This window comes from Neomonachus schauinslandi, chromosome 13 (assembly GCF_002201575.2).
Source record: "Neomonachus schauinslandi chromosome 13, ASM220157v2, whole genome shotgun sequence".
In the NCBI taxonomy this organism is placed as follows: Eukaryota; Metazoa; Chordata; class Mammalia; order Carnivora; family Phocidae; genus Neomonachus; species Neomonachus schauinslandi.
The window spans coordinates 18,775,601-18,789,001 of NC_058415.1; the positions used below are offsets into that span (position 1 = coordinate 18,775,601).

The 13,401-nt window shown below is 39.2% G+C and overlaps 1 protein-coding gene across 4 annotated transcripts in view; it reads left to right on the forward strand.

Annotated features, from left to right (window-relative positions):
* The first annotated feature begins 1,798 nt into the window (after nucleotides 1-1,798).
* The window catches only part of VPS13A (vacuolar protein sorting 13 homolog A), a 269,920-nt gene continuing 258,317 nt past the window's right edge, over nucleotides 1,799-13,401 (forward strand). For all 4 annotated transcript variants that reach the window (XM_021689382.1, XM_044920643.1, XM_021689383.1 and 1 more), the window contains exon 1: nucleotides 1,799-2,052. In XM_021689382.1, the coding sequence (XP_021545057.1) occupies nucleotides 1,953-2,052 (100 nt within the window). In that variant the 5' untranslated portion in view covers nucleotides 1,799-1,952. The remainder of the gene's footprint in view (nucleotides 2,053-13,401) is intronic.

The following is a 13,401-nucleotide window of genomic DNA, read 5'->3' on the forward strand; positions in this document are numbered from 1 at the left end:
AAAGGCAAACCTTAAGCCTTAAAAAAAAATTGGGTCCCTACATATGAAAAGTACTAAAATGATACAGGAATTAGCAGAAAGTCATCAGAGGCATTATTTATTGGTGACACCGTTAACCTTAAAAATAAAATTGCCAGTTATTTTACCAGCAAAAGATGGGTTTATTTGGGAACAGCAGAGAATTACAACATAGGACAAGCAAGCTACCTCAAAACCGTAGGCAACTCTAACAAACAAAAGCGAGATGCATTATTTTATGGAGGACAAACTTGGGAGGGGTTGTATTTTTTTTTTTAAGATTATTATCTATTGATTTGAGAGAGACAGAAAGAACACGCAGTGGGGGGACAGGGAGGGGCAGAGGGACAAGCAGACTCCCCGCTGAGCAGGGACCCTGACCCAGTGCTTGATCCCAGGACCCTGAGATCATGACCTGAGCAGACAGCAGATCCTTAACTGACTGAGCCACCCAGTCTCCCCAGGAGGGGTTGTTTTGAACAAAAGTCATTTGGAGAGAAGCAAGAGTGCAGGGTGATGAAAATTTCTCATCACCTAAGTTGCAGGGGTAATTGATTTCTTATAGGAGATGCAATGTGCCTCTTTCCCTGTTGGGTCCTGTAATTGATGATTCTTTCCCCTTGAGATTCTTCTGTTAAGGGTCTATAATTGATAATTTTTACTGTGATTGATATTGAGTGCTAAGGCTCCCTAGCTTCCCCTTCTAGCCTTGCCAGTCCCCTTGAGGGATCCCTTTAATGTTCAGGATGCACAGAGAAAAAGTTCAAAGTACATTCCTACATCTTAAATCCTTAAGAGGGTGGTGATTAATTATAGTTCTCCATACTTCATATCCAGCATCTCTGTGAGCTCAGGCATTTGGTCCCATTTCTTATATAAGACCAAATTGGGGGGGGGGGGGAGGGGGCTGAAAGAGCTTTAATTATTATTTAGTTTAGTTAGGTCAGTCATTTCATAAGCCTCAAGGGTTGAGTCTAGGTATTACAGTATTTCTTGAAGGGCGCTTAGCAGTTGCTGGACTGGCTGACTCTAACTCTGAATCTGAAGGGGCTTTCTATGGGATGAAAGGAGGCTCCCTGTGAATAACGACCAAAAAGCGCCAGATCAGATGCAGGGAAGGAGGGCGTGGCATTCCAACGCCGAGTTTACTCTTCACTGCCCTCGCCCCGCCTTCCTGGCACAATTTGCAGCTGGGTAAGTTAAGTCACCTGACGCGCATCCTGGCCTCGCGCTTCGAGCACCGGGCGGGGCAGTTACAGGCGTCCAGAAACAGGCCGGCCGGATGCAGGAACCTGTAATAATGTGGGAGGGGGGCTCCCTAGGACCCTCCCTTGAGACGCCTGCGGCCTGACCGCGAAAGGACTGGAATCCGCCCACGCCTGGCTCGGGTGCAGGTCCTACTGGTCCGCGTGCGGGGCCGCCTCCACTGTGGAGCGACGGGCGTTCCCTGGCAGGTGTAACCGCCGCGCCCGGCCCCGCCCCCATCCCCGCCCCCGCCGCCGGTCCGGACACCGTGCGGCGGGTGAGGGCGGGGGTCGGGGAAAAAACTGGCGGCTCCCTTCGTTTCTCCCGTTGCCTGGTGACGGGGAGGAGGCGGGGCCAACGAGTAAAAAGAGGCGGGTTCTGCACAGAAGGGGCAGGCGTCAGAGAAGCGGCCGCTCAGCCGCCCTTGCTCCTCTCCCGCAGGCGCGCCCGGGTCGGCGCCGTGCTTTGCCCCCGCCCTGGAGGCCGCCCTGCGCACGCGCGGAGGGATCGGCCGCCTCCGCCCCTCGCAGGGCTCGCGGCGGGGCTGCGTGTCCGGCGTCCGGGCAGATATAGTCGGAGCCGCCCGGGAGCCGGTGAACCGAGCGGTCTCGAGGGAGGGCGCGGGAGGTCAGGCGCTGGAGGAAGGACCGCGGGGGGGGCGGCTGCCGTGTCCACCGCTGCTGAGGAAAATGGTGTTCGAGTCGGTGGTCGTGGACGTGTTGAACCGGTTCTTGGGGGACTATGTGGTGAACCTGGACACGTCCCAGCTCACCCTGGGCATCTGGGGAGGTAACGAGACCGCCACCACCCCTCTTATCTCGTTTTCCTCCCGGGCCCTGGTTACCGGAGCCCGGCTTTGCTTTCTCGGGGCCTCGGGCCCCTCGCTCGCCCGGCGCCACCACCTGCCGCCGCCTGCCTCGGGGTTAAATTACGTAAAGCCAGGCGGCGGTTCCAGGGCCTCTGCCCTCAAGTTGTTTGTATTCTGGCGGGAGGGGTTTGGGGTTGGGGTCGGGGGTGCGGGATGAAAAGTCCCCCTTTTCCGAGCCGGGCGGCTGAGGGGACCCACGACGGACTCCGAGGGCATGGGGGGCGGATCGCGCCCAGGCGACCTTCTCTGCCCGGCTCAGGTGTGCGGGGCGTAGGGGAGGCCACGAGATGCCCCCTGGCTTGGTCCCATCCCTGTCATGCTGTACCCCCTGGGGTTATGACGAAGGCTCGGGAGAGCCCACGGAGTGGCGCACGTTGCTTCGCACGTGAAGGCAAGGCGCCGGCGACCGAAGACGCCCTCTTCCTTTCCTCCTTCCCCAGCCCGGGCGTGTGGCTAAACCGTGGTGTCTGCTCGGCTCCCCTTTCTGGCCACCCGGGCTGGATTCGGGTTGCTGGCCTGGCTTGTGCTGATAACAGAAAGCGAAACTCATGTGCCCAATCAACTCAAATGGTTGGCTGGCTATTTTCCGTTCACAGCCTGACCAAGGAGCGTGTCACGTTTGGGATTTTGTGGGTCAGAGTGATTTTTTTTTTTTTTTTTTTTTAAGAAACTAGGTGCGTTGTGCAACGTCTCAGACCTATAAAAGACGGGGGTGAAACGTGCCCTTAGGTTGGTTAGATGAAGGACCGAAACTTTGTATCCCTGTGCTCTGGTGCGCTTCCTTATTTGGAGCGTCATTATTAGTGCTTCCAGCTGTATTCTGCCCTTCTTTATTTTAAGCACCTGTAGATTGGATTCCTTTTGCGTACGAAGGGAAGCTCCTAGGCCAGAGTTAGGGTTATTATTTTTTTTTTTTTGGACTTAACTGTTAATATGCACACACTTTCAGCCCTCTTCTAAGATACTCGTTTATCTTGATTTTTCTCCTTTATGAAAGAGTGTGAGTAGATAATTAGTTTGATAGAGATAACCTCTTGTTAACTGCTGTTGGTATCTAGTACCATGATAGAGTCAGACTGCAAGAACTAGGGACATGGGGGCTAGCTCTGCATCTCTGACCTGTATCAGAAACTTGAAGATTGTTTTATTCTGCTTCTCATTTGCGGAGTAAAAATAATACAATTTGTCTTCACACACCTCAGAAGGAACCTTGAAAACATTTTGTAGTGTGCTTTGATCTGCAGTGGAGGATTGCTTCTGCGTTCAAGGCGGAGGTTTGTGTAGAGTGTGATTCATGGGTGAATTTATTTAAAATTTGTATACAGTAAAATTCACTCTTGTGATGTACGGTTCTGTCTTTCTTGACAAGTGCAATGTCAAGGAATGTATCCACTATCACAATCATGATACCAAAAAGTTCCATTAGGGTGCCAAAATTCCCTCTGCTTCCCCTTTTCAGTCCACCCTTTCCAGCCCCCATATCTCCTGGCAACCACTGATCTATTTCCATCCTTAGAGTTTTTTGTCTTTTCTAGAGTGCCATATAAATGGAAGTATATGGTGGATAGCTTTTGGGGGTCTGACTGCTTTTACTTAATTTCACTCCTTTCACTTCTTATGTAAAATGAATTTGAGAGTCACCCATGTGTTGTATGCATCAGTATTTCATTCCTATGTGTATATATTTTTTTCATTCCTATATTTTTGAGTGGTTATTTTTTGTGTGGATGTGTTATAAATGTTGGTCTGATGGTTTCCCCTTCTGGCCATTATGAATAGAGCTGTTAATAAACATTCATGTACAGGTTTTTGTGTGAACATAAATTATCTCCCTTGGGTTAATTAATACCTAAGAGTGGGATTGCGAGGTCTTATGGTAAATGACCATTTGATTTCTGTGAAACTGTGGAGCTCTTTTCAAAGCGGCTTTACCATTTTGCTATCTCAGCAGCATTGTATGAGTGCATAGTTGCTCTACACCTTTACTAGCATTTGGTATTGTCATTTAAAAAACTTTTTTTTAGCCATATTCTAACAGGTATATAGTTCTAAAGTATTGGTAGTTTTAATTTGCATACCCTTAGTGATTAAAGATGTTGAGCATCTTTTCCTGTTCTTTTTACTGTTTGTATAGTTCCATTGGTGAAGTGTCTGTTCAAATCTTCTGCTTACTTTAAATTTTTCTATTGAGATTTAACTTACATACCATTAAGTTCACCCTTTTAAAAACGTTATTTATTAATGTAGTTCACATACAATTGTTAGTTTTAGGTGTATAACAGTGATTAAACAATTCTGAAGGTTATGAAATGCTCACCATGATAAATGTTGTCACCATCTGTTGTCTTACAGCATTATCACAGTATTTACTGCATTCCATCTGCTGTACTTTTCCTCTTGAATTTACCCTTCTAAAATGTACAGTTGTTTTTTCATGTAGTCACAAAATTATGCAACTATCACCAATTTCAGAACATTTTCAACACCCCCAAGTAAACCTCATATCCATACCCATTAGCAGTCGCTTAAATTCTCTCCTGATCCCCTGGACCCCACCTCCAGCAACTACTAATCTACTTTATGTCTCTGTGGATTCACCAGTTCTGGGCATTTCTTTTATATGCAGTCATGCAACGTAGGTGGCCTTTTGTTTCTGGCTTCTTAAAATTATTTTTTTTAGCTTCATGTTGTAGCCTGTATCATTTCTTTTTATGACTGAGCAATATTCCATTGTATGAATAGATCACATTTTGTTTATCCATTCATCAGGTGATGGTCATTTCAATTATTCCTACTTTTTGGCTTTTATGAGTAATGCTGCTATGAACATTCATATATACAAGGTTTTTTTTGTTTTTTTTGGTTTTTTGGGTTTTTTTGTGGGCATATGTTCTAAATTTTCTTGGGTGTATGCCTGGGGTAGAATTGCTGAGTCATATGGTAACTCTGACTTTTTACAAACTCTTTATTGAAGTTATTTTCTTATTGTTAAGTGTTGAAAGTTCTTTACATATTATGGGTATGAGTCCTTTGTCAGATAGGTGATTTGAAAATCTTTTCTTCTATTCCAGTTCTGTCTTTTGTAAAGCAGAAGTTTTAAATTTTGATCAAGTCCACTTTAGCAGAAACTTTTCATGAGTCATGCTTTGGTGTATCTATGAAATCTGCCTTCCCTGAAGTCACAAAGATTTTCTCCCATGTTTTCTTGTAGAAGTTTTATAATTTTATATTTAGATTTCTGATCCATTTTTGTATAAAGTGTGGTATAGATTGAAGGTTGATGTTCATTTGTTTGCATGTGGATGCAAATGTCCAATTGTTGCAGCACTATTTGCTGAAAGGAATATCCTTTCTCCATTGAATTATTTTTGCATTTTCGTAAAAAATTGGACTTTATATTGTATGGGTTTATTTTTGGATTGTAATCTGTTTCGATACTATGTGTGTCCATTCTTTCAACAGTACCACAGTTGTCTTGATAACTCTAGCTTTATAGTAAGTCTTGAAATCAGGTAGTATCATCCCTCTATGGTGTTTATGAAATTTTTTAAAAGAACATATCAGTGTTTTATGTATAGAAGTTGGTTATATATTGATAAGTGAAGCTTCAGATAATAGCTTTTAGTGCTTAAAAATCCTTTTGAGAATTTAAAAAGCAGTAATTTTGATAAACTTAAAAATATTGGAAAATTTCAATAATAGAAACTAGATGCTGCTTGGGAAAATTGTTAAAGACTTAATATTTTTATGGTCTAATGTTAGAAGGACCTATTGGTTTTAAATATATGCTTTTGCTAGGTGTCTGTAATAATCAGCTGATTTCGCTGTTAGCATAATTAATAGTGTTAATTAGTATTCAGGAGTTCACATGGATGTTTTCAAACCTGGTAATTGGTAGTGCTCTGAAAATTTGTTTCTGAGATGATTTTTTGGAAATTAGAATCAATTTTTCCTTGGAAACATTGTTATATATGAATGAGGAGTTCCTAAAAAAAATCTGTGTAATGTAGCAGAACAGTCCTATTATAGTGGGCCCTACAGGAAGTAGGCTGAGTGCAGGAAGAATCTATTTTGTGAGGGGGAAAGAAGCCTTGAACTTTATCTCATACTCTTGGTGAATTTTGATGTTGGTATACTTTTTATGCACTGCTATTTATAATTCTCCACCCTTTTTATATGTCACCTACTTAGGGAGGTAGTAGTACTTCATAGGCAGTTCTGAGATTCATCTTCCAACTTTTCTAAGCAATCTAGAATTTCATGTTTCCTTCAAGATCTAGCATCAGAATCAGCCATATGTGCTTGTTACAGATACAGATTTCTGAACTGTCCAGAGATTATAATTCATTTATGTGAAGCAGTACACCAAAATCTTTTTTTTTTTTTTTTAAACAAATGATAGAGGATTGTGATGCACAGCTAGGTGCATTTTTAGAGTACTTTCAGGGCAAAAGTATTAGAAATTCAGTGGCAGAAGCAGTGTGTTAGAATTATCATTTGTAATGCAAGGAATACCTGTACTTTATAGCTCTTCCTTCTGTGGTCTTTCATCTCTTTCTTTCTTGTTTTCTTTAAAATTATAAAACTCCTAAATTTGCAGGGTTTTGTTGTTTGTTTTTGTTTGTTTTGGTGGTGGCTGTTACACCCGACATTGTTATATAACATTAGAAACTTGGATTTCTTGGTTTTGCTTTTTTTACCTAGGATATTTTGTTTTTGAAATGTTGCTCTCCCAGTTTTCTCTTTATAGTAGACTTTAATGTGCAGTGGCTTCCTATTGCCTACCCCCAGTATACCCCAGGGGCTTTGTAGGAAGATGAAGACTCAGGACACAATTCCTTTCCCTCTTCAGCTTCATTATTTTCCATAATTTTATCTTCCATATCCTTATTTGTTTTTTTTTGCTTCTTCCATTCTCATTGTGATTCCATCCAGTCGGTTTTGCATCTCAGTTACAGCATTTTTTATTTTGGCCTGACTAGTTTTTAGGTCTTCTCTTTCTGCAGCAAGGGTTTCTCTGGTGTCCTCTGTGCTTTTTTCAAGCCTGGCTAGTTTTCTTATGACTGTTGTTCTAAGTTCTTGTTCAGATGTATTGCTTGTATCTATTTTGAGCAAGTCCCTGGCTGTGGTTTCTTCTTGATCTTTCTTTTGGGGAGAATTCCTCCATCTTGTCATTTTGGCTAAGTTTCTGTCTTTTGCATGTTATGAAAGCTTGTTACGTTTCCTGCTCCTGAGAGTAATACTGTATTTAAAAGGGGTGGTACACTGTCCAGGGCCTGGTGCTTCAGGAAGTGTTTTCTGTTGTACGCTGTGTGCACTCTCCTGCTCTGTTTGGCTGCCCTTTCCCACAGGTCCGTCTCCTCTGTAGAGTTCTTCCTTGCTTGCAGTGGGAAGTGTTTGGGTCTTTAACTAGGTGTTCAAAGGCCAAGGCAAGCCCAGGGCCCCCCCCACTACTCTGCATCTTAACTCTTTCCACTCAGGGCACAATTCCTGATTTGAAGGAGTCCTTCTGTGATAGGAATATGCTGGGGGAGCCAAACAAATGTTTGTTGAAGTCTAGTGTTAATTGCTGATTCTAATTTCTTAAATATTATTTTTAGCTTTACGTTTTGAGAAACTTTCATAGAATGTTAGAGCTGAAAGGGAATATTTTATTATGGAAAGTGTTCAGAACTACAGAATGTTTCAAGTTTTTACAGTCCATATACCTACAACCTAGATTGTACTACTAACTATGTATTAATAGCTTTATTGAAATAACAATTGACATTGTAAAATGTACATATTTAAAGTCTACAGTTAGATTAATCTTGATATATGTATCCTCTTGGGAGACAGTCATCATGATCAACATAAGAGAAGTATCCATCCCATTTAAAAGTTTTTTTTGCCCCATATCCAGAGGCATCCAATTTTCTCATTTTGCTGTTGTTCTACCATACATACCTCTATTCCTGGTTTGCTGAAAGTTTTTTTTTTTTTTTTTTTCCTTCTTCTTTCCTCCAAGAATGTGTGTTAGGTTTTATAAAATGGTCTATGTCTATTGATATAAGATTTCTCTTCTTCAGACTGTTGATGTAATGGATTACATTACTGATTTTTTTGAATGTTGAATGAGCCTTTCATACCTAGAATAAATCCCACTTGGTCTTGGTATATAATTATACATTGTTGGATTCAATTTGATATTTTGTTGAGGATTTTTGCATCTGTGTTCACTGAGAAGTAGTGGTCTTTAACACACACACACACACACACACACACAGCCCCGCCCTTGCAACACGTTTATCTGGTTTGGGTAATGCTGACCTCCATAAATGAATTAGGAAGTGTTCCCTATGCTTCTGTTTCCTAGAAGACATTGTAGGGGCTTGGTATCATTTTTTCCTTACATGTTTGGTAGAATGTTAGTGAAACCCATCTGGGCATTATGCTTTCAGTTTTGAAAGATTATTAATTATTAAATCAATGTCTTTAATAGATACAGGCCTATTTATATTTTTTTCTTGTGTGAGTTTTGCTGGAATATATCTTTATAGGAATTGTAACTTGTGGACATGTTTGTATTCCTTTATTATCCTTTTAATGTCTACTGGATCAGTAATGAAGGCCCTTCTTTTCATTTGTGATATTAGTAATTTGTGTCTTTTTCTTTCTTAGCTAATCTGGCTAGAGAGTTACCAGTTTTATCGATCTTTTCAGAGAACCATCTTTTGCTTTCATTGGTTTTTTCTCTTGATTTTTCTCTATTGAATTTCACTGATTTCTGCTCTAATTCTTATTTTCTTCTGGTTACTTAGGATTTAATTTGCTCTTTTTCTAGATTCCTAAGGTGGAAGCTTAGATTATTGATTTTCGATCTTTCATCTTTTGCTTTTTTTAAAAAATATATCTTATTTGGAGAGAGAGAGCGTGCGCATGAGAGAATGTGCAAGTGTGAGCAGGGGAAGGGGCAGAGGGAGAGGGAGAGAGAATCCCAAGCAGACTACGCGCTGAGCACGGAGCCAGAGTTGGGGCTTCATCTCACAACTCTGAGATCACGACCAGAGCTGAAACCAAGAGTTGGTTCCTTGAATGACTGAGCCACCCAAGTGCCTCTTCTTTTCAAATATATGTATTCAGTGGTAAATTTCTTTCTAAGCCTTGATTTTGCTGCATGTCCAATTTTGAAAACTACTTTAATTTGATTCAAGATACTTTACAGTTCCCTTTGAGATGACTTCTTTGGCCTATGTGTTATTTTAAGTTAACATTTATTAAATCTTCAGATATTTTGGGACTTTCTAGCTTTCTTTTTGTTATCGATTTCTAGTTTAATTCCATTGTATGAAAGCAGATTTTGTATGACTTTTATTCCCTTAAATTTGTTAATGTATGTTTTATGGCCCAGAGTTTGGTTTACTGTGGTGAATGTTCTGTGTGAGCTTGAGAAGAATATGTATTCTGCTATTTTGTAAGAAATGTTCTATAAATTTTAACTAGATATCTTTATTTTTAGTTTGTCTATGCCTTTATATTTAGAGTGGGTTTCTTGTGGACATCTTATTGTTGGGTTTTGTTTTGTTTTATCCACTGTGTCAAGTTTTGTCTTTTAATTGGTATATTCAGACCATTTATATTTGAAGTGATTATTGATATAGTTAGGTTAGTGGATATCTATTGTATTTGTAGTTCTTTTCTCGCATGTATGTCTTTGCTTTTTAAAATCTTCCCCCTTTTCTGCCTCTTATGGTTTTGAGTATTTTCTATAATTTTATTTTTTCTCCTCTTCTAACATATCAGTTATACTTCCTTAATTTTTTTGGGGGGGGGTTCTTGGAATTACAGTATGCATTTAAAACTAAGTCCAATCAAAACTACATTGCTTCATAGTAGTGGAAGGACATTATAAAGAGTTTTCCATTCCATTCCTTTTGCTCCTTATAACGTTGCTGTCATTCATTTCACTTATCCATAAGCTATACTTACCCAATGCACTGTTGCTATTTTATTTTGAATAGTGTTCCATTAGATCATTAATAATGAGGAAAATAAAAGGCGTAATTTTACCTTTATTCCTTTTCTAATAAAAAGGAATTGTAGATTCCCTTTAGATCTTGTAGATCTGGAGTTTCTGACCTACATTGTTTTCCTTCTCTGTGAAAACTTTTAGCATTTCTTACTTTTTTTTTTGTTTTTGTTTACTTTTAGCATTTCTTGCAAGGGAGGTCTAGCAACAAATTCCATCAGTTTTTGTTTGAGAAAGTATTTTTTACATCACCACTTAAAAAATATTGTGGTAAAATACAACATAAAATTAATCATCTTAACAGTATTTTCACTTTTGGGTGTACAGCATATTGATTCAACAATTCTGTACATTACCCGTGCTCACCCTCAGTATAGTCACCATCTGTCACCAAACATTTCTGCAACATTATTGACTATATTCCCTGTGCTGTGCTTTTCATTTCTGTGATTTCTTTATTTTATAACTGGAACTTTGTACTTAATTGCCTTTACCTATCTTGCCCATGCCCCTCCCCCCCACACCTACCTTTCCTCTGGCAGCCACCAGTTTGTTATCTGTATTTAAAAGTCTGCTTTTTGTTTCTTTGTTTTGTTTTTTAGATTCCACATATAAGTGACATCATGGTTTTTGTCTTCCTCCGATCTATTTCACTTAGCATGATATCCTCTAGGTCCATCCATATTGTCGCAAATGGCAGGGTCTCATTCTTTTATATGGCTGAGTAATATTCTGTGTGTATATGTGGGTGGGGGTGTATATATCCATTCATCTGTTGGTGGACACTTGGGTTGCTTCCATTTGTTAGCTACTGTAAGTAATGCTGCAATAAACGGTGCATATATCTTTTAGAATTAGTGTTTTTGGGTTTTTTTTTTTTTATAGTTTTCAGAGTACAGGTCTTTTATTCTTTTTGGTGCAATTGTAAAAGGAATTGTTTTCTTAATTTCTCCTGTTACTTTGTTATTAGTGTATAGAAATTCAGTAGATTTCTGTATATTAATTTTGTGTCTTGCAAGTTCACTGAATTCATTTATCAGTTCTAATAGTTCTTTCGGTGGAGTTTTTCGGGTTTTCTGTTTACAGTATCACTTCTTCTGCAAGTATTACTTCTTCCTTGCTAATTTGAATGCCTTTTATTTCTTTTCCTTATCTGATTCCTGTAGTTAGGAGTTCCATTATTATGTTGAATAAAGTGGTTAAGAGTGGACATCCTTGTCTTGTTCCTGATCTTTGAGGAGAAGCTTAGTTTTTCACCAGTGAGTATGTTGTTAGCTGCGGGTTTTTCATACATGGCCTTTATTATGTTGAGGTATGTTCCCTCCAAATCTTTGTTTTACTGATAATGGGTGTTGCATTTTGTGAAATGTTTTTTTCCCTGCATTTACTGAGATCATCATAGGGCTTTTATCCCTTCTCTTGTTAACGTGATATATCAGACTGATGGATTTGTGAATATTAAACCACTCTTGTATCCCTGGAATAGCTTAATTGTGGTCAGTGATTTTTTTAAGGTATTGTTGGATTTGGTTTGCTAGTATTTTGTTGAGGATTTCTGCATTGGTGTTCATCAGTAATATTGGCTGTGGATTTCTTTATAGTGTCAGGGTGTTGCTGGCCTTGTGGAATGAATTTGGAAGTTTTCCTTTCTATTCTGTTTCTTGGAATAGTTTGAGAATAGGTTATTAACTCTTTAAATGTTTGGTGGAATTTACCTGTGGAGCCATCTGGTCCTACACTTTTGCTTGTTGGGAGTTTGTGATTGCTGATTCAATTTCATTACTAGTCATAGGTCTGTTCAGATTTTCTATTTCTGATTTAGTTTGGAAGATTGTAGTTTTTAGGAATTTATTGATTTCTTCTCAGTTGTCCAATTTGTTGGCATATAATTTTTCATTATATTCTCTTATCCTTTGCATTTCTATGGTGTCAGTTATTTTCATGTTAGCCATTTTTTAGGGTACAGTTCAGAGGCATTAAGTGTATCCATATTGTTGTGCAGCTATCTCCACCATCCATCTCCAGAACTCTTTTCATCTTGCAAAACTGAAACATTGTACCTGTTGAGGAATAACTACCTATATCTCCTTCCTTCAGCTACTGGCACCTATTATTATATTTTCTATCTCTATGAATTTGACTCTACTAGGTACCTCCTATAAGTGGTATTCTATAATGTTTGTCCTTTTGTGTTTGGCTTATATCATGTATTAGGGTAATGTCTTCAATGTCCATCTGTTACAGCATGTATCAGAATTTCATTCACTTTTAAAGCTGAACAATATTTTATGTATATATCACATTTTGTTTCTCCATTCATCTGTAAATAGACACATGGGTTGCTTCCACCTTTTGGCTATTGTGAATCAAGCCCTACAAACATCAGTGTGCAAATACATTTTTGAGTCCTTGCTTTCAAATGTTTTGGTATATACCCACAAGTGGAATTGCTGGGTATTTCTTTTTAATTTTTTGAGGAAGTGTCATGCTACTTTCCAGATGTACCATTTTACATTTTCACTGACAGTGCAAAAGGTTCTAATTTCTCCACATTCTCAGAAACATTTGTTATTTTCTCTTTTATTCGTAGTAGCCATCCTCATGGATGTGAGGTACTATTTCCATTTTTTTTGACTTGCATTTCTCTGATGATTAGTCCTGTTGAACATCTCATTGGTTAATGGCCATTTATAGGTCTTTGGAAAAATGTCTTTTGAAGACCTTTGCCATCCTTTAATTGGGTTGCATTTTTTTTTTTTTTTTAGTAGAGTTGTAGGCATTCTTTATATATTCTGGATATTGACCGTTTATCAGGTATGTGATTTGCAAATACTGTTGCCTTTTCACTGTTGATAATGCCCTATGATGCATAAAAGTTTTTAGTTTTGATGAAGTCTAGATCATCTTTTTGTTGTTGTTGCCTGTGCTTTTCTGTGTCATATCCATCCAAAAGAAATCATTGCCAAATTGACTATCAGGGAATTTTTCACTTACGTTTTCCTCTTAGATTTTTATAGTTTTAGATCTGAAATTTGAGTCTTTGATCTACTTTCAGTTAATTTTTGGATATGGTGTATGGTAATCTAGCTTCATCTTTTGCATGTGAATATCGTTTTCCAGTGTTATTGGTGACATTTCCAAATTGAGTGATCTTGGCAGCCTTAACAAATTCATTTGCCTGTATATGTGAATATTTATTTCTCAGCTCCCTGTTCTTTTCCATTGGTCTATGTGTTTGTATACTGGTGCTACACTGTTTTGA